The 26,854-nt window shown below is 52.8% G+C and overlaps 1 protein-coding gene across 1 annotated transcript; it reads right to left on the bottom strand.

The window, feature by feature from the left end:
- Nucleotides 1–7,666: 7,666 nt before the first annotated feature.
- PLXDC1 (plexin domain containing 1) lies at nucleotides 7,667–26,767 on the bottom strand. Its single transcript, XM_034070349.1, has 15 exons — nucleotides 26,680–26,767; nucleotides 25,606–25,730; nucleotides 23,623–23,766; nucleotides 23,477–23,546; nucleotides 22,814–22,936; nucleotides 22,565–22,683; nucleotides 22,056–22,155; nucleotides 20,992–21,003; nucleotides 20,471–20,566; nucleotides 18,534–18,615; nucleotides 15,970–16,030; nucleotides 15,028–15,163; nucleotides 13,576–13,611; nucleotides 12,351–12,511; nucleotides 7,667–11,277 (listed from the first exon to the last, which is right to left on the bottom strand). Exons 1-15 carry the CDS (start codon nucleotides 26,732–26,734, stop codon nucleotides 11,158–11,160), a joined length of 1,440 nt encoding a protein of 479 aa, XP_033926240.1. The 5' UTR covers nucleotides 26,735–26,767; the 3' UTR covers nucleotides 7,667–11,157.
- Nucleotides 26,768–26,854: the final 87 nt, after the last annotated feature.

Below are 26,854 nucleotides of genomic sequence, written 5' to 3'. Positions count from 1 at the left end.
TGTCCTGTCAGTCCCATCAATTGAACCTGGAGAGAAAACATGGAAGTCTGTTAACAGAGGAAGAAAATACCATCCCCAAGCCTAGGAGGAAATGGCTGTATTGTAGACATGGTGATGGAGCGTGAAAATCTGGTGGTAAGCATAGGATAAGGATTTGGTTTAGTTTTGTGCAATGACATTTAATTTACTAAATGATGCTCTAATTCCATGCCTCAGAGAACAGAGTATTCAGCTGATTTTAAAGGAGGAAAAGATAAAAGCATGGGGGTCATCGTTTGAGTGTGACATTGGGAAGATAGGAAAATAGTTCTAAAAGGAAACTCTTGAAGGACATGTGATGGTACAAACTGCAGTGGTTAGCAACATTCCCTTATCTTGGTACACCAACTATTCAACAGAATAAGAGGAAGTTCTAGGGATGTTAGTGAAAGGATTGTCATGCTACTTGATTCCTCTAGTGATAGCTGTTTATACACAGTTATACTACCTATACAGATACTTGCATATGACAAAAAAAGGGATTAAAAGTAACAAAGCGATGCTTCAAATCATTTTTCCTGCAGCATTTAAGTTGACACGTGGCTTAATTTCATATAATGACATATATATTTCATATAATGTATGTGTGATATACAAATGTGACCAAGGAAAACCAGCGAGCCAAGCTCTCCCACAGTCCTGAGGGCCTGAAAGGAATGAGCCTTGAAAGATCAATACCTAAGCTCTTTCGCTTTGCTTTCTGGTTTCTGAGCCTCTAGAACAGGCCCAGCTCACCTTGCCAGGCCCCAGTGAGAGCCAGTGCCTCACTACCTCGAGTCTTATTCATTTTAACAGAGATTTTTCACACTGTTCCATGATCCCAGCAGCTGAGGCTCCAGGGAATTGCCAGGGAGAATGAGTGCTGTGGTGTAATTACAAGAGCTGGCAGCACTGGTAGCAACAGAACTGGACCCCATCCAAGCTGCAGTGCAACATCCCAGTTACCATCAGTGGGAAACACACTCGGAGAATAGGCCTCATTGTTTGGGAGATTAAAAATTGACAAAAATTACAGCAAACAAGTTCCAAACATCCTTCATAGTTCTTATGAAAGCCTGCAGAGCCAGACCTCTCTAATGTGCCACTGAGCAAAATTACCACATCCACAATGGAAGCACTGTTTGTCCTGACAACTGCAAGAATACAGGCCATTTCATTAGGAGTGTTACAAATGGGTTTGGCTGACTTGGGCCTGTGTGCTGGATAGGGTTTGCATTGTGCATTTAAGGAGGTTATACTTCACTGGAAGCCTTTTTCATTTTGGTCTGGTTCAATTCTAGCTTCTAAGCTTCAAGCTTAAACTTTCCCAAGGCTCGTGAGCCAATATAACTGCTCCTAAGGTTAGTGTTTCATTAAGCTTTTGCACTGCCTGAGACAGGAAACTGCTGTAACACCTTTAGGAACAATCAAGAAACCACTTATAGGTAAACATAGGTGTGTATGGATAAATGTTTACCTTCTAAAAGCAAGGGCTGAAGTCAGCTGGAAACATATACACTCAAGTGTGGATTGAAGACAGCTTGAATTCCTCATGCACAATGAACAAAGCAGCTCCGCTCCTGTTTATAACCACTAAAATGTGCTCAAGAGGGGCTAAACCTGATACATATCTCAGATTCATACTTTAGACATAAAGTTGCAGCCCTATGCTACTTTCTTGTCCTCCCCACTCCCCTTCCTGTCCTCAGCAGGAGTATACTGGGAGGATTTATGGCATCTTACCTTGGGTCTGTAATTGTGTTATAGGGAAGGCTAAAACCACTTTGCCACAAGGGAGGTTTCCAGCAGAATTCAGCCAATTCCGCTCTGTTCCCGTTCAATCTGAAGCTGAATTGACTCCCACTGTTCTTATCTAGAGACGAGCTAGATAAAAAGAACATAAATAAAACTGACTACAAACAGGGAGTTTCAAAGCCCAAAGCTTAGAGGCTTTTACTGAAAGCTCCCATATGCTTCCTCTTGGTCTTAACGTGGGGTGTTCATCCTTAGGGGGGTCAGCCAGAGGAGGGCAATGGTCTGTGCATCCCCATCTGCTTGTTTAGAGAACTGCTTAATCCAGGCTGGAAATTGAAAGGTAAACGTTCAATATTTAACAAACTAAACTCGGAATGTTAGCCAAGAAGGGTCATCCTGTTTGTTGCTATAAGCTGATTTGTTTATGGAACAGGAAGCAGCAATTCCCAATGCAGAAAGCAGCAACTCCCAATGGTCCTTGTCCCCAAGCAGTCCCTAAACTCCTGCTAATGGATGCACTGTTGTCCTGGTATTTCCCTGAGCCCCGTGTTAGGGTTTGGCAAACATTTATTGTTTCCTTTGGAGATGGGTTTGGAACATTTCGAATCATAGTTAGGGTTGGAAAGGACCTTAACATCATTCAGTTCTAACCCCCCTGCCACAGGCAGGGCCACCTCACACTAAACCAAAGAGCATGGAACCATTTGCTTCACATTTTTAGCTCCATAGAGGATTTACTTTGTTCTTTTTCCCTTATTTCTTTAGGTTTTTCCTTACCAGTGCAAGGGTTCAAGTGAGGGATGACAAACCTCGAGGGCCCCTCTTGCCCTTGCAGCCCCCCCGGCCCACACACAATGCACGACCCCCATCTTTTTACTTACATAATTCCACCTTCAACACTTTACTACGTCCATAAATCACTTTCATGGTGCTGCCAGTGCAGACTGAAAGCACCTCGGGGTGTGGGGGAACAGCCATGAGCACAAAGCGGACCTGAGGGAACCCTGCCCCTTGCTCATGGCGGCCGGGGTGAGGGAGGACCCTTCCCTCCAGGGTCTGTATGGAAGGGGAGCACTGACCCCCATTGCTTCTCCCTTCACATAGAACTTGCTCCCAAACTCCTTTATTTGATGGACTAAGTTATATTTGTCCTTTGGGTTGCATTTATCCAGGCCATGACACACCTTTAGGCCGCACGATAAGCTAGGCCTCGCTCCCCTTCACCCCCCCCACCCCTCAGCCCCCCAAAAAGGGGTACCTGCACCCCCAAACCTACCCCACACACTAAAGAAGGTCTCACGTTGATGTTTGCTTACAGAGAGCACCATAGGAGCTGTGTTTTACCTCAGGGATGTGCCCTGTCCTCGACAGCCCCCGGCCGGGGCGCCTGCGTCTGAGGGGAGCCACAGGGCTGTGGGGTGAGGGGACCCTGGGGGGGGGGGGGGGGGAGAGGAAAGGAAAATGGTATTATTATTGCTATTATTATCTTATTATTATTTACAATTAATTATTATTGCCATTATTGTATTATTCTTATTTACAATTAATTATTTAAAGCATGATTTCAGCCGCCCATGGCTCCCTCAAGCACTGACATCAAGCGGTGCCGCTCAGCTTCAGGGCGCTGGGTGTCAATGGGGCTGCGGTGACCGGGCCCCGCCGAGGCTTTAATGAGCCCTTAATTAGTTAATTTCATGCTAATTAGTTTGTAATGATGACTTTCCCGCCTTTTCGCCGCTTTCAATGCGGGGTGGGCGGGCAGGGAGCGCGTCACCCTCCTGCTGAATAATTAATGAGGTCCCCACCAATCCGCAGCCGGAGAGCGCGGCGTGACCACGCCCCTCATGAATAATTAACGCCTTTGGGCCGCCATGTCAGTAGTGCGGGTGGTACCTGTGGGGTCGCGGGTTCGAGGCTGGCCCCGGCTCCTGTGGGGCGAACACGGCCCCCACCGGGGTGAGTGGTTGGGGGCGGCCTGTGAAGAGCAGTGGGGTTTGTGTGGAGGCACATCCTGCTGTGGGGTACCATGAGGAGCATCTCTATGGGCACATCCTGCTGTGTGGTACCATGAAGAGCATCTCTATGGGCACATCCTGCTGTGGGGTACCATGAGGAGCATCTCTGTGGGCACATCCTGCTGTGGGGTACCATGAGGAGCATCTCTGTGAGCACATCCTGCTGTGGGGTACCATGAGGAGCACCTCTATGGGCACATCCTGCTGTGGGGTACCATGAAGAGCATCTCTATGGGCACATCCTGCTGTGGGGTACCATGAGGAGCATCTCTGTGGGCACATCCTGCTGTGGGGTACCATGAGGAGCGTCTGTGGATTGCAGGTGTTAGGACACCTATGGAATCATGGAATGAATCCCAGAGTGGTTTGGGTTGAAGGCACCTTAAATCTCATCCAGTTCCAATCTCTGCCATCTCAATCTTCCCTCTGGCAGGTTCAAGCCATTCCCCATGTCCTGTCCCTACAGGCCCTTGTCCCAAGCCCCTCTCCATGTTTCCTGTAGCCCCTTTAGGCACTGGAGCTGCTCTCAGGTCTCTTGGAGCAAAGCTGTGGTGTTGTAAATCAAACCCACGGCACAATATCAGTTAGCAGAGGCTGTGCTGCATGCAACAAGTAGCTCAGAATCCATGCAGCCAGGAGATGCTCGTGCTGTAAAGCAGCATTGTCCCACAGTGCTGCGATGGGAACACCATGGCAAGCCGCCGTGCTTTGTTAGGGCAGCAAACAGTTGGTATTAGCTAAAAAAGCTCGTTTAAAACAACCATTTCCTTTTACAAACCCTGCCTCCGAAGCAGCTGCCTATAAATAACTGCTTCTGTCAGGGAGCAGCGAGTGAAACCCTCGGGTTTTCCTGCTGCTCCAAAGGCAGTTCCCATACGATGGCAGCAGAGGGCTGCAGCTCGATTAAAGGACTGCTCCCTATAGGGTTTTCTCCCCCCATCCAAGACTGTTTGGGTTGGTTGGTTTGTGCTCTGGAAGTTCGTTAAAGGAAGAGCTTTCCTTAGCGAAACCGGGATAGAAACAGCAAAGGTCACCCCAAACCGAATGATGAATGGTACGGCATCGTTTGGTATTATGGTAAATGACAATGCGGCTAAAAGGAACGGCATCGAGAGTGGGAATCACGATGATGGAACCCCGATGGCAGGATTTTTGCTGAGGAGGTGAATTAGACAACGGCCTCCAAGGCATCACCACAGCCTGAGCAGACATCGGGGCAGCACCAGCTATGTACAGCCTAAAGCCTTGCAGTATCCCTGTTCCTTTTCCCATGTGGGAGACAGGCAGCAGTATCCCTGCTGCTGGACTGTGCCTCTGTTAACCCTTCACTCCTCATCCCCATCCCTGTTTCCTGGTCTGTGCCTCTGTTCCATCACAAGAGAGCTGCATTCCAGGAATGCCGGGATAAAGGATTTCAGACGTGTTCATTTATGCCTGGACCAACGTTTCGAGGGGTTCCCCTGCTGCTTGGGGGAAGAATATAGCAATATGGGGCATGTATGGAATATCCTACTGCAGCTTGCTGGAGCCTGGCAGTGGTTTAAGGGTTTGCTGTGTCCAAAACCACATCCGAACATGTTTAGTGTGCAGTGATGGACCTACATTTAACTCCACAGTGATGGGCACAATGAAGGACCACAGCAGCACCACTGGGTTCTGCAGTTTAATTGCATTCGGGGGGGGAGGGGGGGGGAGTATTATCTCCTGTTTGGCTTAAATTGGTTGACTGAGTCACAGTTGATTTCTTCTCCCATTTGAGGCTCTAATCTCGTCGCTGTTTGTAAACTGGTTTGAGCTGACAGGATGAAAGCTAATAAGGGAGATATACAATTGAGTTGTTCTAAACTCGGGTGACGGTTCTGCTGGAGTGCTAACGGCTCATTCTATGCAGGAGGGGCTTTGCCTTGTGTACCTAATTTATCCCTGCCCTGCCTACACCCAACGTGTGAGCATCATGATGTAACTGGTAAAAATACCAGCTCTCTGGTGCTCTGCTATAGTGGCAGTGAGCAGGAGCCTGTTGGGCACCTACAACCCGTAGGAGGTTTGGAGGTGAATGTGCTGTGTGCGTGTCATGAGATCATGGACTCACGGAGTGCTTTGGGTTGGAATGGACCTGAAGGTCACTCAGTTCCAATCCTCTGCCATGGGCTGGGACCCCTTCCACTGGAGCAGCTGCTCCAAGCCCCTGTGTCCAACCTGGCCTTGAGCACTGCCAGGGATGGGGCAGCCACAGCTTCTCTGTGCCAGCGCCTCAGCACCCTCACAGGGAAGAGCTTGTGCCTGAGGTTTTGAGGTTGTTTTAGTGTGTGTAAGGGATGGAAACCACCAGCTCCTGAGATGGATGTGCCTGGTACTTGCAGTCTCCTTAGCAAGTGATTCCAGCCTGCACTGAACACCCCTTTCCCCCCAAGCCTCTGTAAGTATCTCACAAATCCCAGCCCATTTACAATGTGTGAGAAAGGAAGTTATCCCCATCCCTTCCTTCCCAAGCAAAACAACATGAAGACATTTAATATACAACCAAGCGAGGACTTGAGGAGCCCTAATTCCCTGCTCCCAATCACAACCGAAGCTTCATTCCCCAGCCTTTGTAAAATGCAGATTCAAAGCTGTGCATCTATTTGAGGTTTTATTCCACCACCCACAGGCCCTTTTGTAGAGCAATCTGCTCCCTGCTTGTTTGCTGTGTTATCCATCCCGGGTCTGAATCCTGGGCACACATCCGTGTTCAGTTGTGTAATGGATCAGGTATTTCCCCCTTTTCCCTGTTTCTGGAAGAGGGTTTGAAAACCATTTAGGATGAAAATTATTTGTTGAGAGCTGACTATTTATATTTTTGCTTATTTATATATTATAGGGTATTTGCTTATATGTGTGTGTGGGTATATGAATGGAATATATATATATACTTCCTAATTATGTATCTGCTACTTGTCTGCTGGAAAAAATAGAACAAGGCATTGGGACAGTCGAATTCTGTTCTTAGGCTGGAATTAACTCTTAGCTGTCCCTATTGGGGTTGTTTCCAGCCTGGAAAAGACTTCTGGGGAAGGATGTGAGGAAGGTCAATGGGGAAATGGGAAGAAGCAGATATATTGCCTCTTTTTCCAATACTGCAACACAGTTGTAGGCAGCAGGGACAAGGTTCTGCTTCGGAAAGGAAGGATTTAGCTCCTGGAGCAGAATCAAGGCCAAGAACAGGAGCTATAGATGCTATGAAACAGCCCCAGGCTGGGGAGTGGAAACAGCCCCAGGCAGAACATAGTGTGTTCCTGTTCACACATCACAGCCAAGCAGCTGGGATACCAGGAGCTGCTTTTGTGACAGCTCTGTCCCCTGTGTGCATCATCCTTATCTCAGTGTCTCTGATGATCTTTCCTCTTGTAGGGGGTGTGAAGCAGGACTCAGTTGCTCCAGGTTTGGTGCCAGCTTGGCTATTTCTACGTGACACAGCGTTTTGCAGGGGAAAAGCATGGAATAGGGGTAAGTGCTTGTTCTGGCTGTGCCCTTAGCAGTTCCTTTGGGTGTAACACACCCAGGAGCAGTGCTGTCAATGCTCCCTACAGTTCATCAGTCACTGCATCGTGCGATTGCTCACACTTGTCATGGACAGCAGCAAAGGAAGCCCAAACACAGAGGTGTTCCCCAGAGCTTCCAGGTAATGACCCTGAAAGTGAGTCAGGTTTTAACTGCTGTCAAAACCAGGCCAAGCAAATTAAGTCTCGATTCAAACCCCAATTACATTCGTTTTTATCCCAGCTATGTCCTGGGAGCACCTCCTGATAATGATGTCTTATTGCTAAGGACGTCTTCAAAGATCCTTGTGCTCTTATAGCACCATGAAGAGAATACAAGAGGAAAATCATTGCTACAGGTTCACATAACCGGAGCAATCATCTTTTGCATGTTTTATTTGGAAAACAAAGCAGTCCAAAAGGAGGATTTCTCGTGTTGAATATTAAGACTGTATTCCATGCAGCGACTCCATAGTAAAGACCTCGCATTAAAAGACAGTTAAAGTGCCTTTAGTCCCTCGAAATAGTCCAGCTGTGCTGTAAATTCAAGTATGTGGAAAATAGGCCTTTAGTTATTAAGAGAATATGTTTTGATCAGGGTCCTGCTCCCACTGATGTCAAAAATGGGGGGGGGGGTTTAGCCTCCATTCTATAAGAGCAGACCCCACCTCATGCTGGTCTCTGATAAACCCTGTGCCCTGGGTTGTGGTTTGCATCTTTAAGCAGCTGAGCTATGGGCTGAGCACAGCCAGCAGCCCATATGAGAGCTCTGACATACAGAGGTCAATACACACACATTTGGGATGCAGGCTGAAGCAAGCCCAAACCCAATCCAGAGGGAAACCCCAGGATGTGGCTAAGGAAGGCCCAAGATTCAAAGCAAAATCCAATGCTTTTCATGGCATAGTCCCCATCCTCCTGTTCTTGCTCCAGCACTCCAGACTAGCAAGATTAACCAGCATCTTGAAGCCAGGGTTTGACAGGCAGGACAGGGATATTGATCCTGATGCTTTTGACTCAGTGCAGCCAGCATTGTACTTGCACCCAGCCTCTTCTCTTCAGTATTAGAGGAGCACTTCCTGATGGCAAAGGCATTTTTCTCTTTCTTCAAGGCATTGGCAACATTACCATTGGGTTTTCCTGTATTTCAGACAACCTCTTCCCTTCCACTCTTCCAGATGTGAGCTTCAAGTGCCCACAGCTACATCAAAAGGTAGGACAGAGTATTCCATCCTCCTTGAGACACAGCACATAAGCACCTTGCTTCTCCAGGCTGAGCATTGAGAGATGCTGGTGGGCTCCAAACCTTCAGCTCAGAGCATGACTATGGGCAGAAACATCTCCATCTACCCCGAGATCTTAGAGATGAGGAACTGGAGCTGTTAATGCTCTACTTGACAATACCCCAAACCATATTCCTTAGGGGAAGATAGGACAGACATCTGGTGCATGGCTGCAGGACAGCCTGGTTTGGTTTCTTGCTTTCCTTAAGGGAAAAAGAACCATTTTAAACAGCCTTTTGCCCTCCAGGCACTCAGAACTTGGCCTCTCCCCTCAATGCAGGTGTTTCCCATATCTCAGCCATTGCTGTGCGAGGCACTTGGATGCTGTTATTCTCCACCTGAGCACCTGATCCTCTTCTGAACCCTTCCAAGACCCTGGCTGCAGTAATGCCCCAGTGTTTTACACAGCTTCATGCATTATTTAAAGTCTGTTTTCTTTCAAACCCACAGCATTTCAGAAGCCTTGGATGTTACCCAGTATTTCTAGGGCTTGTAGATGAGGAGGAGTACCCCAAATCTTCCTATGTGTGCATGGTCAGAAAAACAGGCAAACCAAAAGAGTTAAGTCCAGAGCAAATTCCTTACCAGCTCATAACCATTTCAAAGGAGATCAGATCCTGGGCATACACTAGATGAAAGCATCCCTTTGAATTCTTTCTCCTTCAAGGATACAGGGGGGAAAGCAACCTCCCAGCTTGAAGCATTATTTGGGCATAAAGTTTCTCTTCAAACTATGTCTAAAGAGCTGGAACAACTCAGCACGACTCTGACTTAGCCAGTTTGAGTGTGTTGGTGCCTTTATGCCATAAGATGCAGCAATATCTCCCTGGTGGCTATGTAGGAGATAGGAGAATCTGGGTGTAAATGGCACAAAGCAGCCGTATTTGTCTTGAATGGCTCTAGGAGTCAGCAGATGAGAAGGAAAACATGAATTAGACAGCCCCTGTCTTTGGCAGCATCCCTCACCAGTGCCAGCTGAACCAGGCAGGGGATGAAACCTGCACCAAGCTCATGGTTATCAGAATAAATAACTGAGGATCAAGAGAAAATGGACTAAAAAGGAGGAAAAAAAGCCCCATACACCCAACACCTTGGGGAGGGGGGGGGGGAGGAACCTTTTACCTTCCATTGGACTTTAGGGTCTCCCTTGTTTTTAGCAGGAGCTTTCCTCAGTTTAGAGCCCAAGCTCTGCCTGTGGAAGTAGGAGGGAGTATTTCTGCCTTGGTGTGGAATCCGATGGAGTAGGAAGCCCTGAGAGGTCTCATATCTGAGCCCTTTGCTAGTTTCAGAGGCTGGAATCATTATTCCATGCACAAATCCAGACCAGGGACCCGTCACAGGCAAAATAAACCAGTAGAAGCCTCCAGAAGGCTCTAAACCCAGGATATTCGATGGTGTGAAGCCACCAGCGTGAGCCTTCACTCCTTATTTATGCACCAAGCCCACGGAGGAGTTTGGATTCACTGCAGGATGGAGCCTGTGGGAGGACACAGATTCACTCGTGTGCTGTCCCCATCCTCCTCCACCACATCCCACTCTGTTCCTGCCGGATCAGTGGCCACAGCACTGGGATGTGTTTTGAAGGAATCCAAGCTGTCTGGAATCACACTGTCTGCTTTAGGGCAAGGGTTATCATTAGGGATATAGCAAACTAATGAGATGCCAAAAAGTGCTTCAAAGCCATTGGCTCACAGACATCCTGAAGGGGAATCCTCTGCAGGGTTTTGCCATTAAGACAGAGCTGGTTTCCCTTTCTCCCAGGCAAGGGGTAAAAGCTGTTGCTTTGAAAGGAGAGGAGGGCAGGGAGTTGAGGGCTGCAGGCTTCTCAGCTGCAAAGGCAAAGCTAAATGTTGCCTGCCACAAAAGGAGGGGAGAGAGGAGAAAAGGATGGAGAGGGGAGAGAGGAGAAAGGGATGGAGAGGGGAGAAAGGGTAAAGGGATGGATATGGGAGAGAAAAGAAAGGGATAGAGAGGGGAGATAAAGGGATGGAGAGGGAAGAGAAAGGGATGGAGATGGGAAGTGGTTTGTGAGCCCTGGGAGCCAGCCTTAACCTCTCCTGGGCCACCACCGGCACCTCCCCGGCCTCTCCATGGAGACAAGCAAATCAGCCCAGCTCTCCTGAGTGCAGGCAGCAGAAAGCATCGGGTTCGCTGTCTCCAAGAGCTTCCTGCTTGAGGCAACCCCATGTTTAGCCCATAACAAGATTTCTCCCCCTTTGCTGCCCCTGGAAGGCTCCGGTGGAGGAGAGAAGAGGTCAGCCAACACAGTGGGGAAAAACCCAGCCACAAACCATAAACCCCATTGGGAGCTGAAGAACTGACTGCGCTTCTTTCTACCCCCACATCCAGTCCCATGTCCACAGCCAACTGCCACCACTGCAGGCTCTGCTATCCTGTGAGGAACCCAGGCAAATCCAGCCCCACATCACCACACCTCGCTCTTCAAAGGCTCCATTTGGGTCTTTTTGCCTCTACTTGCGCTTTCTTTTCCAAGAGGGGAAAGACTTTGCAATAGGATAACAGAAGACTCCAACACTTGAGACATGGGAGGTGCAGGGGGAGAAGCGCTCAGCACTGTTCTGCTTCCACAAAGCCCTCCTTCTCCTGGCTGTTCGCTTCCACCTCGGAGTATGTTGTGTGGTTGCTGTGATTTCGGAACTTCATGGCAGGCCAGTGATGTGGCCTTCGCTGGGGATAGAAACAAAGAGCCATTAGAAGCTATGGCAGAGCCCTTCAGGCCAAGCCTGCAGGGAAGCTGGAATCCTGGTCCTGAAACAAGAACAGTGCTGCCTTTGTGGCAGTAATCGATGCTAACAAATACCTTCGTGCTTAACCCAGTTCATTCCAACACATCCAATGACCCACTGCTAAGGTTAAAATGGGGGAAGAAATGGAAGCTTGAAGGGAAATCTCACATCAGAACAAGGATGCTCTGTGCCCAGGGTGGCACCAGAGGATGGTCACCACATGCAAGCCAGCTTTGTGTGTCCTCTATCAGCAGAGCAGGGACAACTGCATTGCCCCATTCCAGCTGGGTGTAGGTGGATGCATCCAACACTGCCAAAGGCTGCTGGACTGGTAGAGGCCACGTAGCTCAATTCCCTGCTTCCTGCCCCTCAAACAGGGCAGATGGAGCAAAGCCAAGTGCTCAAGGGAGAGACAAGGAAAGGCTGAGGGCTCAGTGTTGCTCACTCCCTCCTCAGCAGCTCCTATGCCAGGATTCAGCCCACTTCTGCCTGCCTTGGGATCCTGCAGCGAGCGGTCTTCTTGCCTTTGAACAGCAGATGGAGATGGTTGGACCCCCATCAGTCTGTGAATTAAAACCTTCCCTTTAGAGCCTTCACACCACCACTTACACAGTAGCTGATGGTGACATCTAGCAGTAAAACCTGACAACTTGAGTCCCCAGCTGGGTAACTCAAAAGGCAGCGATCTCAAGGATGCTGTGGCTCCAAGCGAGCCCTCCAACTGTGTGCTGATGGCTCCTGCAAGCAGGTGGAAGAGGGGAACGTCGCATGGGGGAAAAGGAAAGGCAATGTGTGAAAGAGAGCATGTGAAAGGGAGCAAAATAACACCGTGTGGGAGGGGAGAGCCTAAGTTTAAACACCATCAGCTGGAGGTTGGGAGATGAGCTGGGACTGGAGGACCATGGAAAGAAGCTCAGTCTGGACTCCATCAATGCTCCTCTTTGCTCTCCTGTAGAAGGTTGGGATTTGGGATGGTAACAGAGGAACCATGGAGGGATCAGGTTCTCCACTCACCTCAATGAAGAAGAGGGCAGCGGTGGACGTGGGGTGGCTGTTGATGTAGATTGCAGCGAGGATGATGAGTGCGAGGAGCAGCACGGCCAGGACGATCCCCACGATCGTGCCGGTGTGGATTGGGGTGCTGGCTTGCTTGGAATGAAGGCTGCTTCCCAGCCCTGCAAGAAAGGGGTCACTTCAGTCCGGAACTGTGCTGGCACCTCGGGAAGAAGGAAGGGAAAAGCAAGGGAAGAGCTTCCAGAGCTCAGCACCCAAGACTGAGCACCTCAACCGGCTCAATGAGAGGTGAGGAGGTACCAAAGGGCTGTCCGGGCTCCAGCACCCACTCCAGATGATGGGAGATGCTGGTTTGAAGGCAGATTAAACCAGCCCCATGCAGAACCCCATCTCCAATGTGTTCTTTCTATACTGCCTGCTCACTCTGGTGGAAAGCCATTAGCCATGTGCTGAGCTGGGGCCTCCCTGTGCCTCCCTTGCCCTCGGTCCTCAGCTATGAATGTACCTACAGAAGGTGGAGGTGGCATCTATGAACAGTGACATTACCACCATTTGGGAAGCAGTTTGGCTGGAATGGGGAAGATGAAGCATTCCAAGGGCCCTGTGCCTGCAAAGGAGCTGATCCTGCACCCAGTTTAACTTCCCTGAGCTGATTCCAGGTGAGCGGAATGGGCTCGTGGTTTGCCCAGACCACAGTGCTCACAGACCTGACATTGGGTGAAGAGGGCTCAGATCCTTCCCATACTCTGGAATTAGAGCCTTATGGCAACAGTTTGGTTCCCTGCCCTTGGGACCGATGAGCAGACTTTGGGTGCGAAAGGATTCATTGGAACAGGGATGAAAAAGGCAGAGCTGGGCTTAAGGACACTTCATATTTGGATTTTACGCTGCTCTTTGGCACAGCTGAGGAAATTCAAAAGGAAAAAGGACTTTGTCTGTGCAAAAAAACTGTGGAGAAAGGGAATTCCATGGAAAGAGAAAGCTCATCATCTTTGTTTGCACAGCAGGACTAAGTGGGAGAAGCAGACAAACAGCATCAGGGCAAAAGAGATTTGGCCTGACTCTCACTTTCCACTCTCTGCAATGGTATTCATCAGGGTAAGGACAAGAGGAGCCTTATCTTGATCCCATCCTTTCTGTCCCAGCTGCCCATCCTGCAGCTCCCGGTGGATTTGGTTTCCCATGGAATGCCTGTGAGCAGGCTGGGGGAGGACGAAGGGCTTACCTTCACTGCCTGCATACTGGGTGAGCTTCGTGTCATCTGAAAGGATAAAACCAAGGCAAATAGAGTTAGGAGGCACTGAGGATGCTCTGCAGCTTCCCATCCGCTCCCATTATGGCATTTGCAGGAAGAAGCTCCTAATACAGAATCCCAGCCTGGTTTGGGTTGGAAGGGACCTTAAAGCTCATCCAGTTCCAACCCCAGCCCCTGTGTCCAACCTGGCCAGGGATGGGGCAGCCACAGCTTCTCTGGGCACCCTGTGCCAGCGCCTCAGCACCCTCCCAGGGAATTTAAGGCTTCTTTATATGAGGTTCTCAGTTATGGTGCCCATACAGCCCCAATAAATCAGTGGGATGTTGTCACGCTATAGATGTCTTCCGTGGGGGCCCAAAATCCAGTTCCAGTTTCAGTCTCATACTGGAAGATACTGGGATATTTCATACAAGGCTTCACATCTGGATGGGCTCCGCTCCAGCACCCTCACGTGTCCAGCTGGGATCTCACTGCTTGGCTTCCACACTGACACATGACCCATCCCCAAACATCTCCATGAGCGGCTCCAGCGGGATGAGGAGGAGGATGCAGGGGGTGGATCCATCCTCTGCCTCTCTTGCTCCTTGGCTGCATGTCTCCACATGAAGCTCACTGCCTGATGCAGCTGGATGAGTGTTTGCTTCCAAGAGCACAAATGAGCTCCATGCCTGGCTCTGGCACTGAAAAGCCTCTTGTTCTTCTTCCAAGAACCGGCGATGAGTTGGAAAATCATCTCAGTGCTTGGTGTCCTGCTCCCCCCTTGCCTTTAATTGCTCCTTTCAAAGTCAGCTCTGTCAGCACCAGCTCCCTTCATCCGTCCAGCTCCTTCCCATTGCTGAAGGACAATCAGGAGTGTTCCTTTCTATTTCTTCTAATTAGCAGTTTGCTTTAGGGACTATTAAGCAAGCAAATGGGAGCGATACCTGCCGCTAGGATCCAAGGAGCCAGCCCCGTGTTAATAGCATTAGCAAGCTTTAGAACATGGGTGTCCTGAGGGAGACTCAGAGCCTTATGTGGAGCTTTCCTGCACTGGAATCAACACCATTCCCAAGCAAAGGGCAATCACAACCTTGTGCTGTGTTATCACCACTCTGATTGTGCTGGCAGCCCTGAGCCAAGCACATTAAAAGCATGAGCCCTATATACTGTATTAACCCCTGCTGTGATGCTGGGGTTCTCCCCACCAGGTACCAGCTGCCTATGGATGCAGCTGGAAATCCCTCCCCACTGATGGGTTTCCTCACCTCCTTTGCCACATCACCCCTCTCACCTTCTCCTTCCCATTGCCTCCTGTACTCTCCCCAACCCTTGTGCTTCAAAACCTGCTTGTTCTTGGATTTAAGTGGATAAGAACGGGCTCTGGAGTGAAAGACCTCTCCAGGGATAAGCATCAGGAGGTGGTACCCATGCACTGGCCCCTACCTTCTGTAGTGAGGTTGTCAATGAAGAGCGTAGACGTGGAGGTGGTGATGTCCTCATCCAGCGGGGAGGAAGAGCTCTCAGGAGGTGCTGAGTAGTGCTCACCCACTGCTAAATCCTCACAGCTCTTCTCATCAGCCTGGGAAGCAAACAGACAGGAGCCACTTTAACCTTGCTCTCCTCCAGTGGGAGCATCAATGGGGACTGGACTCTGCTTCCCAGGCTTGGGACTACGGAGCCCGAGGGCTTCCATCACTGGAGTGGAAGCAGGGGATGTGGTCCAGAGGTATGGAGGGGGCTGAGGTAGGGGTTAGAGGAGGAAAAGGTTGGGAATCACTTAAGCAGGACAAGGCCTGACCTTCTTGCATCACTGAGTGACCTTACATGGGTCCTGTGACCCCCTTTCCCCTCACTCAACCCTCTCGGTTAAGAGGGAACAAAGCTGAGCTTCCAGAGGGAGGAAAGAGAAAACCAACCCAAAGCAGAACCAGATGTTTCCTTAGAGCTGATCTTTCCGAGACAAAGGAACTGGTTCATCCAGCGTGGAGATAATTGGAGAGCAAAGAAAGTCACAAGGATTAATCCCTTCATGCTCGAGAGTGAGTAAGAGTCATGCTTCAGTGGGGGAAGAAAAACACATCCCAGAGCACTCTGACTGCACCACTTGGTAACTTAAGGAGCACCTCTGCTGAATATCCAGCAGCAGGGAAACAAGACAGCAGCAAAGCAAACCCTGCGTGAGATGGACCAGCTTTAACCATTCCCATACAGACATCCAACAGGAAAGGGATGTCTAAAGGGATGCCTAAAGGGATGCTCAGCCTATTCCAGGCGCGGGTTAAGTGGAGCTGAGTGTGACTTTTAGGGGATGTGGCCATTGGTTTTGCTGCGGATCAGCTGCATCCTTAGCAGAGGACCCAAAAGTGACTCTGGCCCCAGCCTCACCTTCTGCCCGCAGCCATAGGACAACCACTCCTCACGGTATCGGTCAAAGCCACTGGAACATCTGTGGGCAAGAGCACAATTAACCTGAACCAGAGGAATTCGAGGGACACGGTGATGCTAAAGCTGCTTTGCTTCCTGTGGGGGCACTGGAAGGGATTCCCAAGCTGGCCAAGAGTCCCAGATGCTGCCCCGATGGGTGTTTGGACAAACAGCCGAGGGCTGGAAAGAGATTGACATGGGAATGTTGTATCTCCTAATACAGCTGTGCTGGAAGGACCCAAATGTTCCTCTTCACAGAGGAGGAAAAGGGGCAACACCACTTCTCCAAGGGAAAGAAGAGCAGAGAAATGGGAAAAATATATGGACTGACTTTGACTTTCCATTCCCTGGGCCCTGCCGTGATCTCCACAAGGGGTTTGTGGGGTTTTTCCAGCAACATCTGCACAGGAAAAACACATTAAAGAAATGATAAAGGAGCTCAGGAAAACACCAGCTTGAGAACTCCCTACAGGAAGAGGGAATGGAGGAGCTCTCGGGGTATGCCAGGCCATGAAACAGGGGTTCACAGCTCATACAAGCACCAACCCACCCAAGGACCAAGCAGGAAAAGGAGGAGGAACCCCAATAAACCCCCTCCAGGTGCTGCTGGGTGGCTGGGATCTCTCCTTAGGCTGCTGTTGAGGTGACAATCATGGGCTCAGCAACAGCACGAGCACAAACCCCAATGTCCAGAGGTGAGTGAGGATGACTGGGGTTAAATCACTGAGGTCACTCCCTGGAACCCACCCGACCCATTTCCTTTGGGAAAGAGCATGTTGGCTTTGCAAAGGCAGCCTGGTTGACAGCCAGCAAGATAGCAGCAGGCTTGCTCCAGCTCGCCATGTGTCCTGTCCATGTGTAAGCTCAGCTCCTCAGGATGGGGCTGCCAACACGCTGTTACGGCTATGGGAAGCGTGGCCTTTAGCCAACACAGGCAAGCAGCTGGAGAGGGGCTTTGGCCAAGGGCCTGTAGGGACAGGCCAAGGGGAATGGCTTGAACCTGCCCGAGGGGAGACTGAGATGAGGGGTTGGAGGTGAATCAGCTTTAAGGTCCCTTCCAACCCAAACCAGGCTGGGGTTCTCTGACACGTGAGCAGCAGTGACTTAGGTTTTGGAAGCTGGGGTTGCAAACACAGTGAGTTTGGAATAAGCAGGATAGCGAAGTTCTTGAATCCCAAGGGTTGGAAGGGACCTCAAACATCATCCAGTCCAACCCCCTGCAAGGCAGGGTAACCTGGAGTACATCACACAGGAACTTGTCCACGCGTGCCTTGAATATCTCCAATGTAGGAGACTCCACAACCCCCCTGGGCAACCTGTTCCAGTGCTCTGTCACTCTCACAGTAAAGAAGTTCTTCCTGATGTTAACATGGAACCTCCTATGCTCCAGTTTACACCCATTGCCCCTTGTCCTGCCATTGGATATCACTGAAACAAGCCCAGCTCCATCATCCTTACACCCACCCTTTACAACACTGATGAGCTCCCCCCTCAGTCTCCTCCAAGCTAAAGAGCCCCAGCTCCCTCAGCCTCTCCTCATAAGGGAGCTGTTCCACTCCCTTCATCATCTTTGTGGCTCTGCGCTGGACCCTTCCAAGCAATTCCCTGTCCCTGTCCTTGAACTGAGGGGCCCAGAACCGGATGCAATATTCCCTGAGGTTTCAGCCCAAACCAGACCCAGCCTGAGCCTCTGCCCAGCCCCACGTTTGGTTTGGCTACAGAAGCCACATTTGGTTTCACGCCTCTCAGCTGCAAGAGCATCCCCTTCTCCAGGGCTACAGCAAGGGGGGACCCCATAGAACCACACTGCCCTTGCAGGAGGCGGCTGGGGAAGGGGACCAGCCACTGAGGCTCCTTGTTTGATCCGAGCTGTGCCGCCTGTGAGGATCTGTGTTACTGGGTCCCCTCCCCTGCCACCAGCTCTAAATACAGATTTCAGCAGCATCTCATTAAACTCCTGCTCCCCATCAGGCTGAAGGAGAGCAGGGAGCAGGGATGCTGCATGGCAGGGCCAGCCTCACCCCCGCATCCTCTGTGCACCCCTAAACCAGCAGCAATAGCCCTCCCCTTGCTATGTCTCATCCCCAACAAGGAGAACATGATAAGCATCCCCCTCTCTGTGACCTACCTGAGGCTGGAGCCCATCCCAGCCTCCCTGTGCTGCACTTCAGGCTCAAATCACAGCCTAAAGCAGGACAAGTTTCCCCCTGTTTTAGCTCGTTGATTCACATAAGAAATGTGAATGTTGCTTCTGGTCCCAGCTTGTTCCAGCTGCTGCACTGAAGCATCAGGACCGAAAGCTCCAGGGTTGGGAAATGTCTCCTTTCAATGGCTTGTAACTGGAGACCAGCTCACAGCATCACCAGGGCTGTGAGCCTGAGAGCAGCACCAGAAAGCAGCAAAGGGAAAGAGTAATAAAAGCCCATGAGCACTGATACAGGCACCAAACCTGGAGCTGTGCTTGCACTCCCAGCTATAGGAATGTGAACAAGAGAAGAAGTGGGGAGGAAACCCATCCCTGGTACCTCTGCAGGATGTGGCACCAGCTGCAGTTGAAGGTCAGCTCCGAGCTCATGCACATTTCACAGCTCTGATGCTGGAGACAGGCTGTAAAAGAGAGAGGAGACAGTGACACAGCAGCATCTGCATGGACACCATCCTTTGACACAGCAGCATCTGCATGGGCACCATCCAGTGTCACACCAGCATCTGCATGGGTACCATCCTGTGACACAGCAGCATCTGCATGGGTACCATCCTGTGACACAGCAGCATCTGCATGGGTACCATCCAGTGTCACACCAGCATCTGCATGGGTACCATCCTGTGACACAGCAGCATCTGCATGGGTACCATCCTGTGACACAGCAGCATCTGCATGGGTACCATCCAGTGTCACACCAGCATCTGCACAGGAGCATCCATTGTGCATTGGTGGTGTGGGCACAGCATCATCAGGTGAGTCTCTAACCCAGCCTCTCTGCTATGGGCCTGCAGACACCTCTCTAGCAGGATGTAAACCTCTTCCCATCCTGTTTAGCTGGGACGTAAAACACATCAGAGACTTAGGGCACTTCTACTGCACAGATGGAAGGGAGCGATACAAACAGCTTAACCCTCTGTGGCCGTGTCCATAGTAAGTAGCTCTGCATCTGCAGAGGCTGACCTGCTTGGAGGTCCATTGACCTGGCTGGTAAACGTGGTCTGTCAAGAAAAGCCCCAGAAACTGGTGGTTTCCATGCCCCAGACCTGCCCTCCTGACCTGAATGAGCCTAAACATGAAGCCCCACAAGAAGTGGCCTCCAGCTCCCCCCAGCCCTGTGGTTCCTCTGGAGATGCTGTTCTCAGCATCCCTGCCTGCTGGGGAAGAGGAAAGAGCAGGGTTTAAAGGAGAAGAAATAGAGTTATTGCTGGATGCTTATTTATGGTGTGCTCTGTGGTGTCCCTGCTGCTGCTGGCATTGCCACCCAATGCCCCAGGGAGGCCGTTTCCATCCATAACCCCAGTATCTCCAGACACATTCCCTCCCTGCTCTGTATCCATGGGCTTCGTGATGTGTCCTTGGATCCCAGCACCAAAAATGGGGCTGCTGAACAGCAACCCAAGATATTCCATCTGAGTGTGGAGGTGTCCGAAGCAGCTCATAGGCAGACCTGAAGTGAACCAGTGTCCATCAGGATTAGCTGCAGCTTGTGGAGCAAAGAGAAGGAGTCCTGCAGGATGGGCAGGTGGGAAGAGCAGGGAAGAAGGAATTAAAGGCCTAGGGTGAAAGGGGATCCATTGGTGAGCAACAAGAGCCATCAACCCAACATGAGGAATGGTGCTGGCAGTGGCATGGAGCGTGGCTTGGGACCATGTGGGGACATGGTGCTTGACACCACGGCTCTCATTGCTTAGCTGGGGAGTGCTGAGCAGTAGGGAAGGAAAACTGCCTGCACACCCCTCTTATCCCAGCTTTCTCCCCTGGGCTTTGCTGCATCCCAGGCTCCCATCCTGGCTCCAGAGCAAGGCAGCCTGGCACACTCATGGGGTTTGGCTGAGGTTGAGTCTGAGCTGATCAACCCAAACAGAGCTGTAGGCACGAGATGGCAGGGTTAGAACTGGATGATCTTAAGGTCCTTTCCAGCCCAAACCATTCTCTGCTCCTCTGTTCAGTGACAGCCATTCAGAGACCTTCAGGGTAAGTGGAGGACCCTGGTTGATGCTCACCCTCCCTCCATGGCTCCCAACCATCAGTTGATGGGTGACAGCCACACACCCCTGGTACCCACTGAACCTGCCTCCTCCAGCCCTTGGTTCCGCATAGGAGGCTGCTGTAGCTGCTGGGTGAAACCATGGGAGGAAAACACCCTTCAGGGCACCACCACATCATCCTATCATCACTGTGGCATCACTGTGGTACCCAAGTGTCCCCAGGACCCCATTGCTCCATCACTGTGGTCCCCACGCATATCTGACTCACTGGGCAGGGGGGTGAACTCCACTGCTGACAGGTTGGTGATCTTGCTGGTGTCCAGCTCCACACGATGGTACTCGTAGATGGTCCGGCGCCGGGACTCTGAAACACAGAGCCTTGGCTATAGAGCGGGCACGAACCCACCCTCAGCACCCTTCCCCATCCTGCAAAGGGGGTTACCCCATTGCTGCTGCCTCCCACTTGGAAGGCAAAGGTGGCCCCAGGTCTTGGGGTTGTTCCTGGGGGAGAGGAGAGTGCACGGAGGCTGCAGGGAACCATGGAATAGTTTGGGTTGGAAGCGTCACCTCCTCCATCCCTCTGCAATGAGCCCATTTCCAACCAGGATGTGCTGCGGGGCAGGGGGATGTGGGGACACAGATCTCATCCCTGTTTGCTGGGAGGAGCTTGGAGCTCACTGTGCCCCTGTCCCGGAGCAGGGGTGGCCGTGGTCCAGGCCAGCATCGCTCTAAACAAACACATTGCTCATCAGTGACTCATGGGGCTGTGAACCAACCCCAGCACAGCACCGGCCGCAGCCGCTTCCCCACAGCCTCCTCCTTCCCCGTTTCCTTCTCTTTCCCCACCATCCTGGGCCTGGAAGGGTCTCCCACATTTGGCTTCTCCCTGATCTTCTCCCAGCATCCGCCATGGATGCACATGGTGACAGCAGCCAAGATGCTTCTCTGGCATCGCAGTTCCATGGGAGGGGAATGAAAAGAGCCCAAGGGATGAGCACACAGAGCATTCACCCCTCCTCTCCTTCCCTTCAAGCCTCGTTCTTCACCTCATGAGCTGGTTTTGACCCCAGTTCTTACACTTCTTCTCCCCTCACCCCTTAAGGCAGGCAGGAGGTAGCACAGGCCACGGGGATGGAGGTACATCCACCCCAGCCGAGGGTCACTGTTGTAAGGGGGTGATGAATGAGGAGCACATGGAGCTCCATATATAACAGGGATAAAGTGACAGCAGCAGGAGGTTGGGCTCCTGGTGATGAGCAGGGAGGAGAGAGGCTGGAAGAGCCTTTTTGGGGAGCTCAGCTCACGTGTGACACAAGCATGTGCATGAAGCCTGCAGCACCTGGCCAAAGCTGACGGTGCTCATGGACCATGGTGGTCTTGGCCACGGAGAGATGGACCCCAAAGAGAAATGGACCCAAAGAGAGATGGACCCCAAAGAGACATGGACCCAAAGAGACATGGACCCAAAGAGAGATGGACCCAAAGAGAAATGGACCCAAAGAGACATGGACCCAAAGAGAGATGGACCCAAAGAGACATGGACCCAAAGAGAGATGGACCCAAAGAGACATGGACCCAAAGAGAGATGGACCCAAAGAGAAATGGACCCAAAGAGAGATGCACCAGTGGATGTGGGACATGAGGGGTGTCCATGCAGCCAAGCTGCACACATCTCCTCACGCTCCTTGCTCCCCACCATGAATCCAAGCAGTGCATCCTCCTGAAGAGCCCCAAGGTGAGGACATCCCATCTCTCCTTCCCCAGCTGTGATCCCAGGGCAGCTGTGGCATCCCTGCAGGATCCGCTGCTTCCCTGCCCCAACCTCCCCCACATCCCCCAGCACAGTGACCCACCAGGCACATCAGGAGATGGGTTGAGGACCATGAAGGCATCGGAGAGACCGGCTTTCACGGGGTGCTGGGTGGCACTGATCTGCAGGACAGGCACAGGGATCTGCAGCCAGGGAGAGAGGAGGTGATGGATGTGATGGAGGTGATGGATATAATGGAGGTGATGGAGGTGATGGATGTGATGAACATGATGGAGGTGATGAATGTGATGAAGGTGATGGATGTGATGGAGGTGATGCACATGACGGAGGTGATGGACATGATGGATGTGATGGAGGTGATAGACATGACGGAGGTGATGGACGTGATGGAGGTGATGGAGGTGATGGATGTGATGGAGGTGATGGATGTGATGGACGTGATGGATGTGATGGAGGTGATGGACCCTGCTTATGGTGCTGCTGCAGATGTCCCCAGTGCTTTGGTGGCACCAGGAATGCCCAGACCCAGTGTGTGGATGGTTACAACAGGGCCCCTCCTGCTGTGCCCTCCCCAGCAGAAGCATCTCTCACCTCCTTGTACCCAAAGATGATCCTGCCGGTGCTGTGCAGCGCTGCCTGGAAGGTGAAGCTGCCCATCTCCTCCTTCCCCTGCAGATAGACCTTGTCCCACTGCACCACAAACGCCGTCCCTGCAGGAGAGACCAGAGCGCATCAACCCCATCCCCTCTGTTTGCTCCCGTTCCATGAGGATGGAGCAGGAAGCTGGGATGCTCCAGCAGCCGCTCCGGTGCACACTGGGGTGTCCGGAGCTGGTCTCACCATTATCCATGTACTGGACAGTGGAATTGCGGGAGAAGCTGGGGTTGAAGTTGGCCATGAGGGGAGCCACATACTGCGTGGCCGTGAGCATCCGGTGGATGACGTCCCCCATGAAGATGAAGCCTGAGCGGGCAGAGGAGGGTGAAGAGCGCCCGTCCCCTCCTCCGGCTCCCACCTCCCTGCCCAGCATCTCCCCAGTGCCTGTGGGACCCCTGCATCCCCGCTGGGGTTACCCTTGGGGTGCAAGGAGAGAGCTCAAAGGACTCTTGGGGGCTCAGGGTTGGACTGGATGAACTCCAGAGGTCCCTTCCAGCCCTATTGATTGTGTAAGGTTGGAGCCAGCCCCAGAGCCACATCCTCCCACTATGGGAATGACAACGGAGCATGGACACCCCATCACATCCCACCCCATCCCATTGACCCCATCACATCCCACCCCATCCTATTCACCCCATTGCATCCCACCCCATCCTATTCACCCCATCCCACCCCATCCCATTGACCCCCTTGCATCCCACCCCATCCTATTTACCCCATCCCACCCCATCCCACTGACCCCATCGCATCCCACCCCATCCTATTCACCCCATCGCATCCCACCCCATCCCGTTGACCCCCTCACATCCCACCCCATCCCATTGACCCCATCCCATCCCAACTCACCACCCGTCGCTATGGTGACCTGCCGCAGGAGGTGGCCATAGAAGGGGAAGTCGAAGGAGAGGACGATTCTCTATGGAAGGGAGATGGGATGAGATCCCATCCCGCAGGACATGGGCTGGGATGCAATGGGATGGGTCGGGGCTCACCGATGCCTGTCTGTGCGTGTTGGAGAGGATCCCATGGATCTTCACTTGGCTCCTGTTGGCCGTGGCCAAGTCAACCCAGAGCCCCCTCAGACGAGCATCACCCGGCCCATAGACCCGCGACACATAGTAGCTGTGGTTGTCCTCCTGCGGTGACAAGGGATGGTGGTACCCGGCTGGCTCCATGGAGACCCCAGGATGGGCTCAGGGACCCCAGCTCAGCACAAAGCAGCCATGAACCAGCACCCAAAGCCCAGTGTGAAGCCTGCAAAGGGCTCCGAGCAGCAGAAGGTGCAGAGAACACCCTGAGCAGAGGCCGGTGTTGGCAGGAGGGAGCTGTGACTCAGAGACCTCAGCAGAGCAGATGCAACATTCCCGGGATGAAAACATCCTGCTCCCGAGCCAGGGCTGGGAATTACACCCGGGAAGTGAAGCCAACGAGTGAGGATGGGGAAACCCAGAGGAAATGGTTACCCTTGGAACGGGCAGCGCAGGGAGTGAGGGGCTGAGCATGGGGACACGGGGCTGCATCCCTGGAGCATGGGATGGGACATGGCTCTGTTTGAGTGGTCAAACACCTCCTTGTTATTCCCAGGCTCCCACATCCCCTTCCCAAGCAGATCAGAGCATGGAGCACACAGCAAGAGCCATTTCCAACCAGCCAGGGACCTGCTGGAGGATGCACATCCCCATCCAGACCACAGCATCTCTCCCTAGGGGCCTGTTCCCCATGTGAGCCCATGCCAGAGGCAGGGAATGACCCATCAGCCCAGGATTCATGGGTAAACATGAGGCAGTAAAGCCCTTTGTTATTCCCAAGAGAGCAATTACAGCTCCTTCCTCCTCCCAGGCCTTCCCAATGTATTCCAAAGAATCAAGGGGGGATGCAAGCAGGGCTGGGATTGCGGAGGAGCTGACTCACTTGGATGTCCTCATCCATCACCTTGCTTTGGATACAGCAGGAATTAAGAGAGGAGAGGGTTTGGACACACCAGTGAGTGGGGCAATGCTTTGGGCAGGACTTGGGGATGCACCTCCCCCCAACATAATCCCAACATTCCAAACCTGGAATACTTTGGGAAACCCCTCTGGGCTGGCACCCTCCTCCCATGGGCCAGACGCAGTGAGATGCAGCAATGCCCCTGACCTGGCCCATGGCCCTGATGCTGAGGCTGCGATGCTCCAACAGGGAATTGCTGCCTTTTCCTTTGGGAAGCACAAGTGCCATCGCTCCCATCCTGCGGCTCCATTGCTGGGTTTGGGCTGGTTGGGGTTTGCTTTTAAATGCTTCCACATCAGGGACTTTGTCGGTTCCTGGCTCTTCTCCATCCCTGATGCTCCCAAGCTGGGGCTCCAGGCAGACACAACCAGCCCCAGCCCTTTCTCCCATCCCCACCAGGCCATTGAATCCCATTGAATCCATGAGTGGCAAAACCAGTGGGACAAGTCACATCCTCCATGAGGAGCCAGCCTCAGCCACGCATCCAGAGCCACGGACCCCGCGATCCCATGAGCCCATCCCATAGGGATCAGCAGCAGGCAAACCCCCTCGGTTTCAAGGGACACAAATAACCAGGAGCTAATTGAGGACGGGTAATTAGGCAGGGCTGGGATGGGGGAGCCAGGGCTGGAATCCCAGGAGGGGCCACTGCAGCAGCACAGGCTCCTGCATCCCAAAGCCAGCAGCTTCCAGCATCCCTTGAGCCCCATAGGAGCATCCCGCTGCACATGTGGCAAGTGGAGCATCTCCAGCTCCTCAGGGTGGGAAGTGGTGACCACAGGACTGGGGGTGATGCCCAGGGCACCTCCTCACTGGGCTGTAATTACCCTCCTGGATCCAGCCCCATGCATTAAATCCAAGCCAGCATCTCCCTGCCCAGCCTGGAAATAGCTCCCAGCGGTCAGGCACCGGCTGGATCCTGCCTTGCTGGGACCAGATTCCCCATTCCCAAGGGTGGATCCCGCTGGGGGGGGGTCCTCACTCACCATGATCCGTGTCTCATTGGCTGGCAGTGTGTCAATGGCCAAGCTGCCCCCCACCAGGTCCTGGCTGATGTGGGTCCCCTCGCTCCCTGGGCCTTCACCCATTGCTGGGCTCCCAGAGGGGTGTCCTGGAGGGGGGGGGGCACAGGGATGGGTTATCAAGGTCCCACAATGGGATCAATACCCCCCCCCCAGCAAGGCAGTTTCTGCTTGGGTGACACGAATTTGGGGGGTCTCAGCCCCCCATCACTGCAATGATGGAGGCAAAGAGAAGGGCCCCCAGGATAAGGGATGGGTGATGGACACCCATGGCCGTGGGAGGAGAGCTGCCATGGGGGGGTGTAAGGACACCCCACAGCTCATTCACACCCACACGAGGGGATGGGGATGGGGAAGATACAGCTTCAACCACCAGCACCAGTGGTCGTGGTCCAGAGCCATCCATCCCCTCCTCCGGGCTGGAATAGGGTCTCCGGACCCAGAGCATCCATCTCCAAAACACATCCCTTGTCCCCCCCCTGCCCGGCTCCAGCCCCGGAGAGATGGAAAACATGGAATTGATGGGGTGGGGGTGAACAAGCTATATGGGACCATAGCAGGGATCCATGGCACTTCCCTGCTGGTCCCGGCAGAGCCAGGACACCCATCCCCAGCGACTGGGACAGCAAAGACACCCATGGGGGCTGCTCCATCACCCCTGGGACAGGGTCCCCCCTTCTCCCTATAGGGAGCTCGTTGCTGCCTGAGGAGCTCGGAGCCATCCCATGGGGCTGGGCTCTATTCCCAGCTCCACTGGGAGGGGGAAACTGAGGCAGGGAGGAGGCGGCAGCCCCCGGGTGGGGAAAGGGAGCTCAGTGCTTGGGGGTCCCCATGGGGGCACTGAGGGGACCCCCCCTGATGCTGTGGGACCCCACAGAGGCTTCAGTATCCCCCCCCCAGGTCTGCACCCACAGCCACAGGAGGGGGGTTCCGTGGGGGGGGGGGCTCCCCAACAATGAGGCCACAGCCCTGAGCCCCCCCAACCCCACCTCTGCACCCCCCCCCTTCGGGTCCCTCGTCCCCTCCGCACCCCCCTACCTGCGCCCAGCGCCGCTCGGAGCAGGCAGAGCAGGATGAGGCCCCCCCCGCGCATGGTGCTGGGGGGCGGCGGGGCCCCCCCTCGGGCCCGGCGCTGCTGGAGGGGGGGGGGTTGGGGGGGGTCAGAGCCCCTCCATCACACGGGAGCCGAGCACCCGCCGGGCGGCAGCGGAGC

The sequence above is a fragment of the Melopsittacus undulatus genome, chromosome 17, assembly GCF_012275295.1.
Source record: "Melopsittacus undulatus isolate bMelUnd1 chromosome 17, bMelUnd1.mat.Z, whole genome shotgun sequence".
Taxonomy (NCBI): Eukaryota; Metazoa; Chordata; class Aves; order Psittaciformes; family Psittaculidae; genus Melopsittacus; species Melopsittacus undulatus.
Note: the sequence above shows the minus strand (reverse complement) of the source record. Positions and strands in the feature narration are given on the sequence as shown.